This window comes from Protopterus annectens, chromosome 4.part1 (assembly GCF_019279795.1).
Source record: "Protopterus annectens isolate FY-2018-M chromosome 4.part1, PAN1.0, whole genome shotgun sequence".
Classification (NCBI taxonomy): domain Eukaryota; kingdom Metazoa; phylum Chordata; order Ceratodontiformes; family Protopteridae; genus Protopterus; species Protopterus annectens.
The window spans coordinates 444,191,302-444,214,346 of record NC_056734.1 but is presented as its reverse complement, the minus strand read 5'-3'; the positions used below and the strand labels follow the sequence as shown (position 1 = coordinate 444,214,346).

The 23,045-nt window shown below is 36.0% G+C and overlaps 1 protein-coding gene across 7 annotated transcripts in view; it reads left to right on the top strand.

Annotated features, from left to right (window-relative positions):
- The window catches only part of DOCK10 (dedicator of cytokinesis 10), a 2,344,342-nt gene that overhangs the window by 1,356,509 nt on the left and 964,788 nt on the right, over positions 1–23,045 (top strand). For all 7 annotated transcript variants that reach the window (XM_044070265.1, XM_044070268.1, XM_044070269.1 and 4 more), the window contains exon 19: positions 4,968–5,060. In XM_044070265.1, coding sequence (XP_043926200.1) covers positions 4,968–5,060 — 93 coding nt within the window. The remainder of the gene's footprint in view (positions 1–4,967; positions 5,061–23,045) is intronic.

Genomic DNA, 23,045 nt, shown 5'->3' with positions numbered 1-23,045 from the left:
TGATATCTGCACATTTCTACATATGCACCTAATGCCAGGTTACAGTGGACAATTCTTGAGGAGTATGTGTCTCAGACCTACATTCTGCCTTTTTCCACTCAGCACACAATCTCCAGTGGATATCAGTGTAGCAACAGACCTGACTGCCTCCTGACCACTGGGATGGATAAGCTGGAAATAGCCAAATAGCCATTCATACTGAACCACTTTGGCCATGTCTTCCCACCTCTGCATTGCTGGTTAATTCCAAGTCATCTCAGTTACAGTCAGGACATTCCACTGCTTGCTTGTCAAGGCAGCCAACTTAATATTTAATTCTTACCTACATTGTCCTTTTTATCAGTCACATGCAGCATTACAGTATAACATTCTGTTAAAAAATACAATTTGTGTCTATCTGGCAGAAGTCCATCTTCCTTCAGTTTGTCTAAGTCATAATGTAGATTATTTAGGTATTCTTTGTTATTACTGTCAACATGATGTATTGGTAGCACTGTGTACTAGAAATAATTACTTGGAGCATTTGATTCATTTTTTTTAAATTGTGTGTGCGTGTGTGTATATGTGTGTGTGTGTGTGTGTGTGTGTGTGTGTGTGTGTGTGTGTGTGTGTGTGTGTGTGTGTGTGTGTGTTTTGTCAGATGACTGATGCAGATATGACAGCAGCGATCCTTATTTTACACTGACTAGAACCTGAGTATACTATATGTTTGTTAAGAAAAAATAAGCTGTTATGATTTTAAAATTCAAAACAATGAACCCTGTGGGTTTAAATCAAGAATGTATATGGAAAAAAAATAATAATGTGTGTAGTGTGTGTTTTAATGGATAATTGATTTATTTTTATTTTAATAATAATGTGTAATTAAATTAAGTGTGTATAAAATGGGGTGTTGTGATTATTTGAATGTATACTCTGATAAAGGCGTACTAAGCCTTGGCACTAGAGAAAACAAGTTTTGTAGATTCGTTTTATTAAATATTCTATAAAATTGCACTAAGACTGGTCTGAAGTTTGTGGTTCATCATAGAACCTGAGTATAGATTGTTAGGAATATCTTTGGTCTTTTTTCATTTGCATATATGCCTTTATGTCTTTGCCATGTTAAGCTTCATGAATTATTTTGCTCAGGATGCAAAAACATATTCAGAATTTTACAGGAAATACTATGCATTCTTCATCACATTAAAAGTGGCTTTGAAATCTCTGAAGATCATCCACTGAGTAAACTTTCTTAAGCACTGATAGCAGTCATTGCACTTTACGTAACACCCCAAACATTTTTTATTAGTTTATGTAGCTCACGTTCTGACTTTGGTATAAAAAAACATTAATCATTGTTCTTGAATTGTGGACTAGCATATTATTCTAGGTCAGTTTTGGCTTTATGATCTTTAATGTTGCCATGCATTTAGCAAAGACTTATGACAAGTCACATTTTTGTGTGTTAATGCCCTTATATGCCCCTGCAGTTTCTTAGTGGTGTGACACTTCAGTTTGCCTTATTCATTCTCTGCATCACTCATTGCTGCCCCACCTGTATTGTGCTTTCAAGTCCAACTTCTGTGTATTCCTGCATGTATCAATAGCCATTAGAGAGGCATCTTCCAGTATATAGGCTGTTAATTATACTTCTGAGTTATCCAGCATGTGTGAAAATAGTTTTGCTTAATGTTGTTTAGATAGAAACTGACCATAAAGCAGTCCTTACATCCAAATGCTTGTTAAGTGTCATCCCTACCCTTGTGGACTGATCCAAATAATTTCTCTGTCATTTTAATCCATTAACTACATACTATACATAATAACATTCATCATCTGGGTTTGACACTGTTTTGTTTAATACTCGTTGTTTCCTTCTTCTCCCATGTTGTAAGAACACATTAAATAATGATTATTCTTCATCTTTTCCTGCCTCTAACTTCATCATTAATCATTTTCATATATACACTGTTTCAGTATAGCCCTTTTATTATATATTCTGTGGTCTTTTTGATTAAACTAGCACATATTTGCCTTATGTGTTATTCTACCATATGGAAGTTGAGTAATTTCATTTTGTATATTTTATAACACGGTTCATACACAAATCTGTATTTTAGAATATCTGCCAGTCTTTTGTCAAGCAGTGCTCTGCTAACATTCCTCTACCTCATATAGTCTAAAATGGTCTACCTTCTTTTCTTCAAATAGTGTTCTGCTACAATTCACCTGGGTCGTGTAGTCTAAAATTATTTAACCTTTCATTTAATTACTCTAATGAAATCCACAGTGCCCGTTTTATTAACTATTTTGGGTTCACATATTTTATAAAGTCCTTGTGATGTCTCTAAATGACATTTCAAATGATTCAGCTGGTTCTACCAAATTGCACAATAATCTGCACACACTCATGCCAGTTACATGTAGTAACAATCAGATTGTCTTCTGAAATATTATTTGCTGTGTCATGCAGTTCTCTTCTTGCCACATGCTCAACCATTTAAAACCTGTATACAACTTCAGTACATTTGCATGTCAACACTGTTTAGCTCTTCTTACCAAATGCAAATCAATACATAACCAGTTGTTCATATAATACATTAAAAGTTGTTTTTCCATTATATGCACCACTTATAGAGGTTATTTTACACTGATTATTCATTTTTATACAGTTAAGTAACCACAAATCACTTTAAATGTTTACATAAAATGTCTGTAGTTTAAGCTAAAACTGTTTCACTTCACTTTTATACATTAGCTCACAAAAATGTACTCTCTTCATTTGCTGCAATATGCAGCCTTTAGCTTACATTTTTTGAAAAAAAAACAGCAGCTTCTGTATATTGCCATAGACTTGAATAGTTGAACTGTTAGTATGAATTGTGTATACATCCATTAGGCACCATACAGAGGCCTGCATTTTTATTTACCACAGAATAGCATCACAGCTGCCAAAGCAGATTCAGAAAGCAGCAGTCTTCTTTAAATTACTGACACATGTGAAATTATAGCTTCCAATTCCTCAGTTGAAAGACAGTTGAACTTTTTAAAATGTTTGTTTGAAATGTGTCCCAAGAATATAGAATTAATCTTAGACTTCACTGTGAAGATGGTACAGTTACTAGAGCAACTTCTTGCATAATTTATAAATCACACTTTGTGGTCTCTACTTTGTGGTCCGCTGCTAAGCCATTCGCAGCCTTGATCTCACACCTTTCAACTTACTTGATGTTTTTAAGATTGTCCACTGGAGAAAAACACTACCAGAGTAATAGGAGGCCATCCACGTGAAGGCAAGTGCTGAATGGTGATTAGCCACATATTTAAATTGTCAGATCACTTTCCATTGCATGTTTTAAACATTGCATTAAACATGGTGCCAGACCATTTTGTGGAAATAAATGTGCTGCCTTTCAGGCTCCAGGAGTCTATTTTATAGCAATATTGCTCCCATCATTGAAATTTCAATGTAATATATACAGCATGCATGATAATATGGATGTTTAGTTTCATATGCACTTTCACAAAGAGTAAAGACTGATATTTGTTGTCTGGAGAAATATTTATACAGTATTGTTAGTTTCTAAAGTAATTATAAGGATGAAAATCTGTCACTGCTCTGACCTTTATATAAATGATGGAAGCTCAGGATAATAGTTTTAAAGAGCTATAGATTGAATTCTTCCAGTGTGAACAGCATGCTCAGTGAGTGGACTGTCATTGGGTAAGCAAGAAAAATACCAGTTTTGTTCAACCAAAGGTTATTTTGACAATTAATGCTTAAACTGAACAGTACAGCTGTTGCCTTCTTCAAAGCCAGACAGAAAGAGCCAAAATGCAGCTAATTTGCTACATTTTCCTAATCAGTGGAACTGATACACCTTTTTCAGATTCAGAGGCTCATTTCCTGAGTCCAGGTCTCTGTGAATGTCCACTATGAATTGAATGATTTTAACCAGACTCAACTCAGACATTAAGTTTGTTCTAAACCAGTACCAGAAAGTGTTGACATGGCAAGGCAACTTGTATATGCTTACATTACCACGTAAACAGCTACCTTTCTTTTATGACTGCATTTACACAGTTAAAACTGTACAGTAAGGATAGCTGGGCAAATATTACTAATGTATTATTTTACAGCTTTCTACATGCCTCAGCTAAACCCAAATTAGGTCTCAGTTGTGCAAGTGTTGTCCTATTTCTTCAGTTTAGTATTCACAGTTATATTATGGTCAGCTCTCCCTACTTGACGTCACTATTTTTCTCTTCCCCTTCCCAGCAGTCTGTAGCCTTGGCATGCTAATTCTGTCCTTTTCTGTAGGATTACCGTACATAATAGGTGTCCGTTATGTTACAGGGTATTGAAGTAGAATAAAGAAGAATAGTAATCAGTGAATAGAGAGGAACAAGGATGTTGCCTTCCTAGTAGCAGTACCATTATATGACTTAGAGTGGGGTACCTAATTGCCTATAACATGCATTCCCTTCACCAAATAATAGCTCAGAGAATAAGCAAAGCTAAACGATTAGTCTGAAGTGCAACCTGATGGGTGCCTGCTGAAATTCTATGAAACTGCAGTCATCAGAATAGCAGAACTGCTAGAGTGAATGTCAGGGAAATGTATGCCAAGACAAAGGCTGTAGTATCTTGCAATATTCACCTAGCCCTTGGTACAATGATTTTGAAATTAGCAAATATAAGTAGTGCAGGTGTCATCGGTACAACCCCCCCCCCCCCCATGTCATGGGTTGTATTCCCACCTGCAAAATACTCTCAAGGTGCAACAGTGTGTTTTGCAAATGCAGTTTATATATTGACATGTAAAAATGAGATGTCACAGTTCTAATATTGAGTTTTGAAGATTTTTGCAACCATATAATTCAAATAACAGTCTGTCTCCTTTTCCCATTTGTTGATAAAATATGCTATATTTATATTATGCATGCGATATTTCATGTTCTCTTTTTTTTTTTTTTTCTTTCAGTGTATTTATGGAAAGCCAGGTGGGTCTGTGTTCACCACTGAAGCAATCACGCTGGTTTTACATCACTCACAGAATCCTGATTTTTATGATGAGGTTAGTCCATTCTTTGATAGATAAAAGCTGAAATGCAGAACATATGTAGACACAAGTTGATAACACTCTAAAACCTATCAATAAACAACATGTAGTATTCTGTACTGCAAGTTTATAATTCCAGCACTATCTGCACTGAATATGAAAGTATGTAAAATAAAAACTGCAAAGTGTCTTAATTATTCAGCAGTACCCATGAAAAATCATGCTACAAAATATGCAGCTGTATACAGAATGTATATCCTATGCGTGTCCAGTACTGTTTTTATTTGACTAGACAAGATAACATGATCATACTGAAAATATATATTTTTTTACGGATTATTGCTGTTGGGTGGAAATTGTGAATAAAATCTTCATGGACCACCCTTCATTCATTATGAGACTGGGACTTAAAGCAGACCTTATATTATCACAATATGTTATTTGATTGTTTGTTTGTATTTGTTGACTGGGAATGTCACAGTCAGCATAGTTCACTTTTAATGGAGGACCCAAGATAACTCCACTACTTAAAGCAGTTTATAAGCAGGAGACAAAGATACACATGATGCATAACAATGTCCAACTGTTTATACAAGTAATAGGGTATAAAGAGGTAACATACCATTGATGTGTATCATGGAAAAGAATGAATAATGTATTTCTGGTTATCTGATTGTATACATTTATCTGCATATGTACAAATATACCTGTGGCATCCCTCCTCTGGGCAAGTAATCAAGGAGCCTCAATCCTCACTACTGACACCGGTGAGGGACGTTCACTTGGAACAAAAATAGATGCAGTATTTCCAGATGCAGCTCTCTGCACCAAGCACATTTTCCCTTAAGAACACACATGGAACACACTCCACTTCTGTCCTGGGGCTGGGTTTCCCTCTCACTAGTTGCCAAATAAGACTCCACACTGACCACAGCTGTAGACTTGAGTCCTCAGACTAGTGTACCAAGCCAAGTCCTCCATCACTCTGTCTGTGAAACCAGTGCTGTGTGTCCCTGCTCCAAGTAGCTGACACAAACACTCTTTGAGATTTGATTTTCACACCTGCACACATCTGGGAAAGGCTGTCAGAGTTTTACCATCTGTGCCCCCTCTGCCCAGGCTATAAGGTAGATACTACCACCAGAATACTCCAAAGTTAGCTACTCTAAGGCTCTTACAAGGGTACTCAATTATACTGAGTAAAATTAATAGTGTTACAAATTGTAGTGTTTGACCAATGCAGCAAAGCTTTCATGAGTGACCACAGTGTCACCAAATAAGTATAAGCACTCATGAAGATTAAAATATTCTTTAAAAGGCCAGCCACAATGAAAAGTTTAACTATATTTAATAAAACATATAAAAGAACATGAAAATACTAAATATCTATTTAAAATAAACACCAGACTTTCAATCACAGTAAGTATTAAAAATAATACAGATGGATAGATTCACACAGATACAGAAAAACAATACCTAACTAATCTCACTATATTTTCTTGACTGATCTAAAGAATTGATATCTCCTGGTTCATTTACTAGAGCAAGGCAAGATTATGTGGTTGTGTGGTCATCCTTGTCAGGTTTCACAGACTGCTCTGAAACTTCTGTCTCATCTAGTATTAAACATCATTTCAGTGCTGGATTACAGAAGGATATCACATACATCTGGTCATCTGACTCTGGTTCCTACACTACCTCCTTTACTGGAAGCTAAGCTAGGATCTTGCACATATGTGTCACCATATACACAAGTAGAGCTTTGCTAAGATGTGTTATATCATCTGGAAGCTATAAAACCATTTAAAAAATGTTGACCCTTCCAGGGTAGCAATTATTCCCCCCTAAGGAGAATACAGTAGGATTCCTAGTCTTGGTTTTCACAGACATGTTATCTCTGACTGTAATCAGAACTGTAAGATACAATCTTTATGGCCTAAGCCAGGTAATTTAATTTCAGACGATTTTTAAAGTTAGTTGGACTGAGATTAACCTATTCTCTTCAAGTATCCTCTGTTGCAGTTATTCATTTCAACAATTACAATACAGGGTGACATGGAGGTGTATTTCTTTTCTGTCCAGCAGGACCCACTATTGGTACATTTTTAACACAAGCAGTTTTACAAATACATTTTCAATACAAGCAGCTGTACAAATCAGTTTGATATACAAATGACATATAATGCTTTCCAAACTTCAACTACACATGAGTGGATGTTGCACATCCACTACCCTACTTCTGGCATAGCTGGCAATACCTCCCATCATTGCAATGCCATATAAAGGCCATAACAGTGAGCAGACTGTAATAATAAGTCATTTAGAGTACATAAGAACAAATCAACCAAATTAAATCATTTTCAGCTAAAGGTATATTATATAATATATACAGGTATATTATATAACATAGTTGTAGATATTAGTAGTTAGTACGTGGCACAGATAAAGAATAATGCTCTTGATGTGCAGCATGTATAGTGTTGTTAAATTCCTAAAGGGGTATCAGAGTGGTACAGAAAGATATTAATTCCAAAAGGGTATCAAATGTAATACAGGAAGATGTCATGCATAGGTGACAATGATATGTCTGAAACAGGAAAGTTGAGGTAGAATCAGATGTCACAAACACAAACTGAAATACAAGGATGGGAAAGTGATAGAATGAGGCTAGCATGTTGTAAAGAGGGACAAACATTGGTAAAATGAGAAGATTGGTTGGAGAAGGAATAAAAAAGAAGAAAGAGTATAAAAGAAGGTGATATATTTACACAATGGCAGTTAACAATAATGCCACTAAAGTTTTTCCTGTGTTTTTTCTCACAGTGTCTGCTGTCAATCAATTACTCTATCAGCTATACTCATTCATTCCTCCATCCTGACTATTATCCAGTGTCAGTGAGACCTGGCCAGGGTAGACCATCATAAAGGCCGTCACACTGGTAGTTTGTGCTCTTGTTGGCATCCTGAGATGTATTTATGTAGGCCTCACACCTCTCTTGCATAGGGTGATGGATAACCCACATCACTATGGAGACCACAGTGCCTGCCTTAATATGGATGAACACTCCACTGCACTCACAATGACAGTTACCTCCAAAGAAGCTTGGTGACTGAATACCTGCAAATTGGACTGCCTCCATTCCAGGATAGGCCTGGCCAACCTTCCCTGCCAGTTGCTAGTGTACTTGAGCTGCTAATCTATCTGTGGTCTCTTGGGCCATAGAACTGTATTCCCCAGTGCCACCAGAGCTGGCTAATAATGGCACCAGCTTAACAAGAAATGCTACTTTAATAACTACATTCTGATTAGGAATTCAAAAGTATGAGGGAAGTATGAAGAACATGTAATTGTTTTGTTGCTGCAGTGGAAAAGGCATCTTAACCACAGTGATTCTTTTATGTACAAGAGCTGTACTGAGTGCTGTAGTTCAGAATAGAGGCTACAACGTGGAATAGTATCATAATATTACCAATCGTGAGTAGGACACCTAACCATATGTTATGGGTTGTCTTTAACAAGAATGACATGAGATGTTAATTTAGCTTTAACTAGGACAGGTTAAACAATTTAATACAGTGATAGGTTTAGCTGGGGATATTAACAGTGACTTTTGCTATTTGATTATGTCTATTTGTCAATTTGAAGAACTGAGTAGGTGAAAAATTTCTAAGGATTCTTGCCACATAAAAGAGAATAGTCACAAGTTGTTTTCTAGCAGTAGTGAGCCATGCATTATCAATAAAAAATGGTTTATTTATATATCACATTATAAGATTTCAGTTAAAGTTTAATATTTTGATGTATTCACTTAACTCGTGTTCATGGTTATGCCTAGAATCCTGATGGTATGGCAGTTATTCCATGGGTAGGCCTTAAAAACAGTGTTAATAGTTTAGTCAGTTGTACTAGGAGAAAAAAAAGGAATGATTTTAGTTTTTGTGGCATCATCTTAATAGCAGATATATCCAGACTGAGTATTTATGAAACTGAAGAAAAAAAGAGGCGATAAATATAGTACAGTTAAAACATAAAATATGAATCAAATAAAATAAAATAAAAAAACACAGAAAAAAATAAATCCAGATTCTACTAACTTTATTAAATTAAGTTTTTTTGTCTCAACATCTAACGTTGACTTTTTCGGAACTATTAGAAATTTCCCAACAATCAGTTAAATACAAATAGCCATTGTTTACATCATTAACATACAACCAATAATCTTATTTATCTCATTTTCAGTGCACTTTTTATTCTACCAGTTTAATTTAGTCCTGTAGTACTAGTTTATGACTGGCACATTCAGAATTGTATCTGGATCTCCTCTACTAGGATCTGATCTAACTGTTTTTCAATTTGTTTTCAAGGAAAGATATTATTGAAATAAGGGAACAACAAATAAGAGCATTTTTAATGAGACAAACAAGTTTTACATTAGGTGTGAGTTTCTAATGTGGGACTGGACTGGAGCAAGGATTTTGAATCAAAGAATATGGAAAGTAATTGGGTTATTTTCAGTTCTAAACTTGAATCCCTAATTAAATGTTACATCCCACTTAGGAGATGTAGGAATAAGGCAAATCCTAAAAGGATCTACATGATGGAATGGATGTTTGTTAAAACTTATCAAGAAAGTAGCATGCCAACTGGACACAGCTGAATAAATGGTTCATCAGACAAGAAAAGGATCGGGTATAAATATAGGTGGAGAAGCAAAAAATTCAGAAAGCAGTTAGAATTATTAGAAAACAGTATGAGTTACCACTAACCAGAAATACTAAGAATAACATGAAGTCATTTTTTAAACAATTATTGGTATCCATGTTGCAGATAGTAACCATCTTCCTATCTGTTTCTGAAGTTCCTACTGTCAGTGGCAGTGGAAGATCCTGATAAGAGCTGGCCACTGGCCAGTCACAGGCTAGCCATACCCAGATGACTCAGACAGATCCTGAGGCATCATCACTATCAGCTCTGACAATGAAAGCCACCACTTCTTGTTGTGTCCAATCTAATGAATGTGGCTACCAACAATCTTCAGGATCCACCTCTGCGTCACCTCACCTGGCTACATGCTTTCATTGGCATATCTCTTCACCATCAATAACCCCTGTAATTAGACAGAGTACCATGCCCACACATGGCAGTCATACTAGTCATGTATGCTGTTTCAGTGCCTTCCAACAAGGGGTACCAAATCAGGGTACACATGCATGCTGCTATAGCTCTACACTTTCCCTGGTATGAATTGCATCAAACCCAAGACAGCAGGTCAAGGCAGTACACATCAACAATGTACACAACACAGCAACTCAGTCTTACCTTTGGAGGGTGTGATCACTAACTCCTTTCAATCTCCTGTCAGACTGCTAGGTTACCACATCTTCTGCCTTTGATGTTGACCAGTATTTTTGTCACCTGTCATTGTCTCTTCCATCTGTGCAAATGATGATGACTGTGCCCTGGCCACTTACCTACATGAATGGGTAAGGTATTGTGTGATGCACATCATGGCCAGTCCATGAAATGTGTCACATAGCCCCGGCGTTAATATTGCATGCATCATTTGATTGAATGTTGGCTGTGCCATGGTCCATAATGATGTAACAGACATCAGCTTTTTGCTGCAATGTATTGCAAGTGTCTCTGTCTTGCATGGTGTCCTACTGCTGCTGGTCCCTCCTCTGCCTGGCTGCATTACTCCTCCTGCACTGCTCCAACAGGTATGGTAGTCCCTGTTGGGATGGTTCTCTGCTTCACTTTTGAAGTTGTTTCCTCACAACCAAGTTAAGTAACATGGTGTGCACAGTAAATATCATCTGACTTGTTGTGTCACACAAATACTGCAGTGCCTCACTAGATGCCTCTAGGCATTGTAAGCCTCCCTCAGTTTGACTAAACAACCACCACACAATGTTCTATGTCTGCACATGTGAAGTATTCTATGCCATCTCTGATATAATCTGGGAATTGAAGATGAGGATGATTATCCATCTTTCCAGTTCATATCTATCCTCCGTGCAATGCAGGACAGTGTCACCCTTATATAAGACCTGTTACCTGATTGCATAATGAACTTAGTAATGGGCTGTCTTCCAATCTATATGTGTACCTATTGACCAGATGATCCTGAAGAAATTCACTCACTTTTATAGGCCAAATGGGTGCCAGCTATGAGAATCATAGGCACTAACTGGGAGGCAAATGGCTGCTTTACAGATGATACCCTGTGCATTACATAACAACTGGTAGTTGAAGGAATTGAATCCATTGCTTTTGATGTATCTGACACCCTTTGAAATCAGTGGGGTTGTGTTGATAGTATGCCTTCAATTAGTGACTCTTAGGAGCTAATTGAAATTAGTAATGTTATAGAATAACTTTCATATTGGTGATTCTCTCTTCTCCACTTCTTGGGAACCATATATGCTGCTCCACATGCTGCAGCACACTGTGCAGTAACTGGTGTAGGATACATAAGGCTGATGCCTCCAAAACTTGTTGCACCCCCCTGTAGGTTTCTGAAAAGTCCTTGTACCTAGGGTGGTTAAAGCTACACACATCTTAGTTCAGTTCATAAAGCCCAGTTGATTCCATATGTGACCAGCAGTATTCATCAAAGTGCTATATAATATTCCTGTCAGCATGGAAGAAATCCATAAGTTGCTGGCTGGCCAAATAGTGCTAGATTAGGTGCTGAATGCACTGGTATGAGGGGTGCAGCACACCATGTCATTGGCACTAGGAGTACTCAATGCTACTGTCACTAACACATGCTGCTCTGCTATCACTGCCATTATCACATTCATTCTAGTATATTGGACATCAGCAATTAGTTGCATTCAAAGTAGATGATTACCATGGCACTGTGTGTTGTGTTTATACAGTTCTTCATTAGCACTCTTCAAGAAAAATCTTGATGAGTGGATGGGAAATAGGAAATACACCCCGGGGATCACTTCTGTGTCTGTGCTTGTCTGTGGCACAGGAAAATAACTTTCTTGGGTGGCATAAGCTAGGGAACCTTGTTGGCTAGGCTTGCATAGGCCCTTGGGCTGATAGCTTAGTACCTACCTATGAACCTATGACCCTATAAGTCATGATGCCATCTTTGATGGTGTCGTGTTTATTCAGTCCCATTCATATGCATCAACACTATCATTTTATTTGTATACTGTGCATAACATTCTATTCTCCCTAATATCCTAATATGACATTGCTACATGTAACTCTGAATTGCCTTCTCCATGCATATCATCTCTTTTCACACTGTTTTGTGCCATACATTGTATTATGAATACCATACTGGGTTTAGCATTCTGTTTCAGCATTTTATATGTGGAATTGCATATATAGAATTATGTTGTACAATTAATCTGTAGAATTGTATAGAATTCTGTGTTCAAATATTTATGAAGATTTGAGTTTAAGGTTCTAGTTGTTGAACTGTAGGTTTAGGATTATGTTTACAGAATCATGTGCTAAGAATTCTATTTGTGGAATTTTGTCTGTAGAATTTTTTTGTGTTGAACACTGCATTTAGCACCCTGCTGTGAAACTATATCTGTGGAATTCTGTTTAAAATTCATTCTCTAGAGTTTTCAATTAAGGACTGCATGTAAATTTCAATGCTTTAAAATTATTCACAGAATTCTATCTTATAGGTTCATAGGTTCATAGGTAGGTACTAGGCTATCGGCCCTAGGGTCCATACAAGCCTAGACAAAGAATGTACCCTGGCTTTCGCCACCCAAGAGAATTAATTTCCTGTGCCCCTGTCGAGCAGAGCCACAGATGTGATCCCCGGGGTGAATTTCCCATTTCCCATCCAATCATCAAGATTTTTCTTGAAGAGTGCTAATGAGGAGCTCTGTTTGACATAGATAGGTAGTCTGTTCCGGAGTATGGGAAGTCTCTGGCCCATACAAGCCTAGCCAAAAAATGTACCCTGGCTTTCGCCACCCAAGAAAATTATTTTCCTGTGCCCCTGTCGAGCAGAGCCACAGAAGTGATCCCCGGGGTGAATTTCCCATTTCCCATCCAATCATCAAATTTTTCTTGAAGAGTGCTAATGAGGAGCTCTGTTTGACATAGATAGGTAGTCTGTTCCAGAGTATGGGAAGTCTCTGGGACAGGAATCTATCCCTCCAGCATGTTCTGTTTATTGTGGTGACAAGGTTTAGGTCCCTAGAGCGTGTAGCTCGGAGGGATTGGGATTTCTTTAAGTGGAGCATGTTCAACAGCTCTGGGTTTGACATAGCTTTGTATGTTAGGCAGAGATCGCCCCTGAGTAGGCGATGTGTGATGGAGTAAAGCTGTAGTTTTTTGAGACGGTCTGCATAGGGCATCTGTTTGAGGCCAGTAATCCTCTTTGTGAGGTATTTCTGTGGTCTTTCCAGTTGTTGTAGATGTCTTGTGAGGTACATGCCAAAAGGGGCGTTGTACTCTATAATGGGTCTAATGAGTGATGAGTAGAGGGGAACAATGACCTCTTGTTTTCTGGATGAGAATCCTTTTGTGATGAGAGGAGCCATGTAGAGGGGTTTCCTGACCACTGTGGCGATGTGATTATCAAAGGAGAGACTACTGTCCACCTGTGTCCCAAGGTCTCTTATCACATTTTCAACATTAAGTAGACTACCAGCTATGTGGTAGTGCATGGGTACAGAGTTTTTACCAAAGGGGATGACAATACACTTTTTGGCATTGAGCTTCAGGCCATGGCTTTGACACCAGGTATCTGTCTCAGTGAGACCCTTTTGTAATTTGTCCACATCGTTAGGAGTTTCTATTATGGCTCCTAGTTTGCAGTCATCTGCAAACTTTGTTAGCCAAAGACCTTCCGTGTTGGCTTGCACCTCAGAGAAGTAGATACCAAACAGGAGAGGACCCAGGACTGAACCCTGTGGTACTCCACTTGTCACTGGTCTGATGTCGGATTTGGAATCCACTACTTTCACAGTGTGGGTTCTGTCCTTGGAAAGTGTTTTTAAAATTCTGCTTGTAGAATTCTGCTTAGATATCTGTCTCAAATACTGTGTTTATAATTCTTCTATCAAAGTCTTTATTTAGAATTGTGTCTGTAGAATTATATATTGATAGTTATAATTCTATCTGTAGAATTAAATTCAGTATTTAGAACTTAGGATATTTGTGTTTGCTGTTCTGTGTTCAGAATCTTATTTAAATGGAGTTATCTGTAGAATTCTGCATTTAGGATTTTGCCTATAAATGGTGGTAAAAATGATCCAATCCTGCCTCGGGATCTGTATGTTATGAATTCTATGTGTAGAATTATTCATTTAAGAATCAGTGTATACATTTTAATGTCAAGAACTATTTGTTTAAAACTCAGAATGTAGAAATCTTTGTTTAGAATTCTATGCCATAATTTTATATGTAGAATTATATCTTTAGAATGTTCTGTTTAGAATTGCCATTGTAATTCTTTACATAGAATTATGTCTTTAAAACTACCTTGGAGATTCATTAAAGGGTGTAGCATGAGCTGTATGGCTTGTCATAAAATGTCGCTGCTCTCATGACATGCCAATTTGTGATTCAGAGACATGTCAACCAAGATAAGGTAAGACTTCATTTTTGGTTAATGTGAATGTCTCTGAATCACATTTACTAATGCAATGTTGCAGTAGTAACGTGCTGCTTATGTAGGCAGTGGCACCCCCCAGTCAGTCTGTCACATGCACAAGCACACTAACATGAACACACATACAAAACACAGCTCCAGCACTTGTCCCTAGTCAGTCTATCCTCCTATGGTTCTCCCCACCCCATATTAGCTGAACAGCTATTATGGCACATATCTAGCTGCTAGTGAATTCCCCCAACCCCCTGATAACTGTAATACCGAAAGTGCAGTTATGGCACTGCTCTGATAGCAGGTAACCCCCCCCAAAACACTATTATCCCATTACTGCTTTCAGTACTTTTACAGCACTTCCAATTAAGAGTAATACTTGGTGTCTAGAGAATCCCCCCACCCCATTCCGCATAGTGGTCTCACTGCTATTAAAGCACTTAAGAGTATTGCATTGTTTCCCTGATGCCTAACAAATCCCCTGTCCTGATCTCTGTAGTGATGTCGGTATCATTAAGGCACTTTGGTATATGGTACTTCTGGTGTCTAGTGAATCCCCTACCCCCAATCCCTGCAGTGATGTCACAAAGGCACTAAAACTGAATGTATCCCTGATGTCTACTGATTCACCCCACCCTGATCTCTGTACTGATGCTTGTGCCATTAAAATACCCCACTGGTGCATTATGCAGGTGCCTAGTGGCTCTCCCTGATCTCTGTACCATGGTCATAGTTGATAGTTAAACACAGTTGCTGTGTTCAATACTGTGATTTGGTTGGAATGGCCTAGCTAATTTACATGGCTAAGCATTTTTTGAATCACTCAATGTATGGATTCCTTCCTGGACACAGTTCCAGGGAGAGAACACATGGCCAATTAACATATTCTTCTCCCCTCTACTGCCTCATTTGTATGACCACAGGGCCAGCCCTACTTGGTACTGCATGTCTTCATGTTGAAGCACCATGTAGCAACATGTTTCGGTGGTTGTTGAATCAGAAAAATGTGCCACAAACTGTACATAGAGGTGTGCATGTCATGGTACATTCTTGAATCCAAGCCCTTGTATTAAAAATTCCTGACAGAGATTTGTGTGTTCAGAATTTTCTGTAGATTTCTTTCTTCATAATTCAATTTCTAGAATTATGCGTTTGGAATTCAATTTATAAATTAGTTTGTGTAAAATCCTGTGTATAATTATCTTAGGACATTTAACATGTTTACAAGTAAATCTGCAGAGTTTTCTTTGTATGTCTGTGTTTAAAGTTTGTACTCAAAATCCTGTCTGTATAATTCTGTGTTTAGAATTTGACTTCATAATTTTGTGTTTATAATTCTACCTGTAGAATTCAGAATTTAAAATTGTATCTGTAGTATTTTACTTACAGAATTATTTGTTAAAATTCTTTATTTAGACTTATTTTTTTTTCAAATATGTTTAGAAATCTGTAGAATCATGTATTCAAAATTGTGTTTGTATAATTCTATATTTGGAATTCTGTCAATGTATTTTTTTAATTCTCTGTTCAGAACTGGACCTATATAATAGTATATGTAGAATTCTTGTGTTTAGAAATCCAGGTGTGGAATTCTGTCTGTGGAACTGTATTTAAAATTCTAACTCTAGAAGTCTATTTTCAGAACGCTATCTGTAGGATTATATAATTTTTGTTCTTTTTCCAGAATTCTCTGTAGTATTCTCTTTTTGAATATAATATATAATTATATCTTTAGAATTCTGCTTGAATAATTCTCTGTTTATAATTGTATCTCTAGAATTCCATTTGTAGATCTGTTAAGACTTCTATGATTAGAATTTTTTGCTTAGAATTCTTTCATTAGAATTTTGTCTGTAGAATTTAGTGTTCAAAACTTTATTAAATTCTTTGTTTAAAATTCTGTCTTGAATTCTACTATAGAAACCTGTTTTAATTATTTTATCTGTAGAGCTGTATGTTTAGAATTGTGTTTGTAGAGCTCTTTGTTTGTAATTCTACCTTTAGAATTCTAAATGTAGAAAAGTCAAAAGATAAAGTTCTAAAGGCAGAATAAAAAACAAAAATTTATAAACAGCATTCTAGATAAGAAATTCTATACCTAGTATTTTATAGACTGAATCATAAACACAATTTTATACAAACAATATTACAACAGAATTATTTTAAACTAAATTATGCATCTTTTTTCTATCAGCCTGAAAAACAGCTTTCAACTCAGATCATCTGATTTAACAAATGTAAATGCATAAATAAACCAATAAAAAATCTCTAATCTAAAATGAAAAATTATGTCTGCATATGTCATCATTAACATAGAATTATGGAAATAAATATTGAATTCTAATTCTACAGTTAGAACTCCAAACAATGAAGCTGCAATTCAGTGTATAATATTTCTGACCACAGAATTAAAAACACAGTTCTGCAGATGACAGCATGCACAGTATCTGTTCTTTTATTAATCCCATTAGTGATGCACAAACCATTATTCTGCCCTTTATCCTAGTCATATAGTGCATTGTTCTTATAATTATTAACATCCTTGAAAAGTTTCTTTGTATTTTATATCAGGGATTGTTCACATTTATTTAAACTACCTAACAATTTCTTAACAATAGTACATATATAAAAATAACATAGTTAGTACATTCAGAGTATTTTTCATTTTAGAGATTTATTATTTCTTTATTCATGCATTTAATTTTGTTAAATGAGATCATCTGAGTTGAAAGCCATTTTTCAGGCCAGTGGAGAAAAGTTGCGCAATTTAGTTTTCAAGAATTTTGTTGCAGTAATATTTGTATAAAATTCTGTATTTATGATTCTGTCTGTAGAATTCTAGGGGTTCCTATTACGTTGTTGAAACTATAAAACTTCGAACACCACAAGGTCAAACTTGTATGTTCAAAGTTTTATAAATTTGAACACAAAAAAAAACAACGGACAGAAAGTAACTGTCGTAAGGAGGGGAGCAAGCCCCCATGCACCCCACACCCCCACTCTTCAAATATACCAACTCTGACATTGCGCTACTCCAGTGCAGAAAGAGAATATTTCCCTTTACTGCACTGTAGTGTGATCTTGGAGTTGGTATATTTAAAGAGCAGGGGGCTTGCTGCCCTGCTTACAACAGCTGTTTTATTTGTTTTGTTTTTTGATTTGAATTGCTGAATGTTCGATGTTTTCATGTTTGAAGTTTCAGCAATTCAACAACGTAATAGGAACCCGAATTCTAGTTATGCAATTCCCTGACTATAATCTATCTGTAGATGTATATTTAGAATTCTGTCCTTAGAATTTCATTTTCTTTTGACTTCTCTACCTAAAATTCTTTCTGTATAATTCTTTGTAGACATGTTTATGTTTTATCTAAGGAATTACAATTTTATAATTCTATCTGTATAAGTCTATGCCTAGAATTCTATTTGTAGAATTCTTATCTTTATTGTAGAGTCATTTGCTTTATTATGTCTAGTATTCAGTCTGAAACATTCTGTGAATGCAATTCCCCTACAGAATTATGCCTGTATAATTCTGTGTTTAGAATGTCATGTGTTGAATTCTGTATTTAGCATTTAGCCAATAGTTTTCTTTCTACAGAATGTTATCTATAGCTTCCACTATCTTGGAATCTTGTATTTGGAATCATCTCTGAAGAATTCCATATGGCATTTCTGTGGAAATCTATATGATCTCTCTTCTTAGAATTCCATATTCTGTGTCTGGAATTTTGCCTATAGAACTCTGTTTAAAATTTCATCTGAAAAATTATGTGCTTAGAATTTCTATATTTTTGTGGGTTTATAATTCTGTTCAGAATTTCATCCATATAATCTGTTTATTTAAAAGTTTGTCTAAAATATGTATCGTGTTTTGTAGAGTCGTTTGTTTACAATTCTGTCTGCAGACCATGTTTAAAATTCTAGCTGTATGATTACGATTATGTGTAACTTATATTGTGTTTAGCATTCTATTTATATCATTCTGTATTTGGAATTCTATCTGTGGAATTCTGTGCTTAAAAATTTTCCTGTATCATTTTTTCTATAGACTATTTTGCTCAGAATTTCATCATTAGACTCCATATATAAAATTCTGTGTCTAGGTGTTTGCATGTAGAATGGTATGTTTAAATTTTGTTTTCAGACTTATATCAGTAGAATTATATGTTTCAAAGTTTAAATTCTGCTTTGAACTCTTGACAGTTCTGTGTTTAGGATTTTATCTATATAATGTAAAATTTTAAATTCTTTATGTAGAATTAAATGTTTACTCTTATTTTGGTAGAATTGTATCTGGAGAATTGTAAATTTAAATGTCTGTGTTTAACATTCTGTCTTTTTTTGAAATTCTATCTCCAGAATTCTTTGTTCAGAATTCAGCATTTAAAATTCTGTGTGTAAGAAATTGGTGTTTAAAATTGTATATAGAATTCTGGTTGTGTAATTCTCTGTTAGAACCCCAAAAGCAAAGTCTATCTATCGACTTTTCCATTTAGAAGTCTGTGTTTAGACTTCTATTGCAGAATTATTTGTATAGAGTGATCTGGCTAATACTTTATCCCTAGAATTCTGTACTCAAAATGTTATATATAATGTTCTGCTCTTGGTTATGAACTCTGGTTCTCATACTGTGGATGAAACTTGACCTATCGAGCTTCAGTTGCCTGAGCTTCAACTCACAGATGACAAGAGTTCCTCCATAGGAAATTACTGTTGGCAAGTTGTGTGAAAAATTATTCCCTTTTTAGGGACAGTTCCCCCTTTTTGAGAAAGTGCAACCTGGAAGTTGGTATATATAAGTTTGGGGGTATAGAGAGATTTTTGACAAGATGTTTTTGGTGAATGCAGTTCAGGGATTCTGATCCTCAGTGCATTCACTGTCATCCACTCATAGTGGAAGCATGAACTCCATAAAAGTATTTGCTTAGAAGTCCGTATCAGAGTTTTGTATGTAATTGTATTTGTACAAGGTGATGTATCTGTAGAATTCTGTGTTCATAATATATTTTTTGTAGAATTCAATGTTTAGAAATGAGTTTGTAGACTTAATGCATTTTGTAGAATTCTTTGCTTAGAATTCTATCTGAAGAACTCACTATACAGAATTGTCTGTATAATTTTATACAAATAACTATATTTTAAAAATCCTGACTGTAGATATTTATCTGTGCAATTAATTTTAATTCCATCTTCAGAAGTTCATAAAATTCTGTTTTTAACTGTTTTATCAAGAAGTCTGTATTTACAGAATTATGTGTTTATCTCTGTCTGTTGAATTCTCCATTCAGAAATGTGGTGCCCCACTGGAGTTGGTATACTTAATTTGGGGGGGTTAGCAGGGCTTAACACCTAAAAAACAAGAAATAAAATGAGTTTTTTGCCTTTTGGGATTTTTGGGCACTTTTTTTTGAAAACATCAACTTCCAGGATGTCAGAGTTTCATAGTAGAACCCTATATTTTTATCTGCTATGTTCTGTATTTAGACATATTGCAGAACTCATTGCTTAGAATTTTGTGTTAAGTACTGTATCAGCAGAATTATGTGAAATCTGTGTCCTTTGTTTATAAATACGTATGTAGGGGCGTGTTTTGACTTAATTTATATGATTCTATCTGCAGCTCATTTAACTTTGTATGTTGAATTCTATGATTAGAATTCTGTGTCATACTTTACTATGTGGAGTTTAGCTATAGAATTCTGTGTTTAGAATTTTGGCTTTTGAAACCTGTTTGTAGAATTTTATTTGATGAATTCTGTCTGTACAATTAGGTGTTTAGAATTCTAAGTGTAGAATTCAGCATTTGGAAATAAGCTGTGGAATTATATCTGTAGAATTTTGTGCTTAGAATTCTCTCTGTAGAATTCATTGTTCTGAATTTGTCCAGATTTGTGCGCTTAGAATTCTATCTATAAATGACTCTGTTTAGAATACTGAACTGAGTTTTGTTTTCACATTTTTGTGTTATGATTCTATTCGAAAAATTCTAGCTGGAGAATTCTGTGTTTAAATTTCTGGCTGCAGAAGTTGATCTATAGAACTGTGGATTTAGTATTCTATCTGTAGAAAGTATTCTGAAAATTCTGTGTTCATAATGGAATTTTCTGGATACAAAAGTATGATCATAAGCTGAATGGTCACCTCATTTTCCACTGCAAACAAAATGAAGAATGTAGCATTGATTATGTCTATTCATGTGTGTCTGTGTGATACATGCATGTGCATGCATGCATTGAGTCATCATGTCTGCAAGTCAGTGAATGGGAATGAACAATAAATGAGCAATATGTGAGTAATATGTGACATATATAAAAGTGCTGCTATGGACGAGTGAGTGGAGTGAAGTGTGATAGCAGCAGTGAAGGAGTATGTTACGAATATGAGGAGACCATCAGGCAGGGAGGTGGCAACAAACAAACAATGCATTTACCAGGAGGAGGTGGAAATGCAGAAAATGGAAGTTAGAGCTGTAGTATTTATAGCCATGGGGGAGACCTACAGGGAGTCAGAGAGAAAAACAGGTCAGGGTCAGTATGATTTTGACTATCAACTTATCAAATTTGTAAGACCAAAGTATATTTAACAAAGTCAGCATATGTGGATTACATAAAATAAGGCAGCACAGCAATGGGCTGAGGCTACACGCTGTCAGGGCTACAGAGGTTACACAGCAGCACAGAACAAATCTTAAGCAGTTAAAATGGCATAGAACCATGATTGTGCAGCTCTGATAAACTGACACAAGCATAATGTAACAGCTAACCAAGGCAATATTAACAGATACAGAGTTGTAAAATGATCAGATTATATCATAGGACAAAATGATACAACTCCATGGGATATGCTGCACCAGCCTCAGCAGTGCTGTTAGTAAATAGTCTATATGGAAGACATACCATCTTTTAATAAGTAGACATGCAATGTAGGGTTGCACAGACAGAAACAGTGCTGTGATGCTATCAATTAGGTTATCGCTAATGATATTTAGATATGTAGTTGTGTTACCAAAGCCTTCTTGAAAGACTAGCTGCTGGATTCTTTCCAGTCTTTTGGCAATTACCGGCATTGGAGTAAAGGTGCAGAACCTCACACAAAGTTTTCGCAAAAGATTACAACATGATCCTTTTTCTTCTGCAGCATTCTGATGAGATCTAGTATGATAACAGATTTCTTTGAGTACAGCAACCAGTGAGGAGGATCTCATGATTCTACTATATTCTTTGATGCCTATGGTGCACACTTAAGAAGATCCTGGGTGTTTCAAAATGAAGTAGTCTCATATTGGGAAATATTATATTAGACTATAGGGCCTGTCATGTGCTGCACTTCCCTCCCACGTATGTAAATTTCCTTGTACTAACTCAAAGGATTCATAGAATATTTGATGACATGTATGACAATGCCTGTATCTCCCTATGTATATATACACACACACACACACACACACACACACACACCTACTTCTGAGTATTCCATGATCTCTTCATATCTATCTACACTCCTGCTCCATAATATCTGCTTGGTCTGTTTGTGATATTACTGATGTCCCCTTAACATCTCACAATGCTATTTTCCTTTGACTTTTAAAGTTTTCAGTTTCTTGGACGTCAACAGGGATCCATTCCCAGGTCATTGTCAGCATCAGTGGCTCAATAGGTAACACAGTTGCCTTTGGTGTTGGATGATCCGAAGGCTGTGGATTATTTTCTCACACCTGCTACTTGGATTCATTATCTCTTTCTAACACTGCAGTTGCAGTGTCAGAATGAGTTAATAGTAATGCACTGCAGTGTCCGAATTGGATAATGACACTGCAGTGGAGCATAAGGGGGGAGGGGTGATCTTCTCCTGAGTGAGTTGTCCTTGCGATGACAGCTCAAGTCGATGTAAAAGATTCCATGGCACTTATAAAAAAAAAAAAAAAAAAAAAAAAGAGTGGAGGAAGTTCCCTGGTGCCCTGATCAAATTTCCCATAATCAGTATGAAAACCACCTTAAGTCTCCCCTGAAGAGGGAACATTGGCCTAGTGGTACTAGCCCTGTCATCAAAGATTAAATAAAAATAAAAAAAAAATAAAAAATGTAATTGTACTATACTACTGCACATGGAATTACTGTACATGTAGGTTGTTTGCAAGTATGTTTCATTGTTGTGTTGCCTATTACAGATTGGTTGATTGATTGGTTAATCACCTGATTTACATTTATTAACCAGGATAGCCCAACTGAACAAAGCTTCTTTTCATGGGAGGCCCAGGGAGAAAGCTGTACATACATTAAAAAATACACATTAAAAAGCAGTTGATAAGCACTAAGTATGAAGAAAGTATTAACACATAAATGAGATACAGAAGTCAGTGCAATAGTTTTGAGACAAAGCAATGTAATTAAATAGATAAAGCA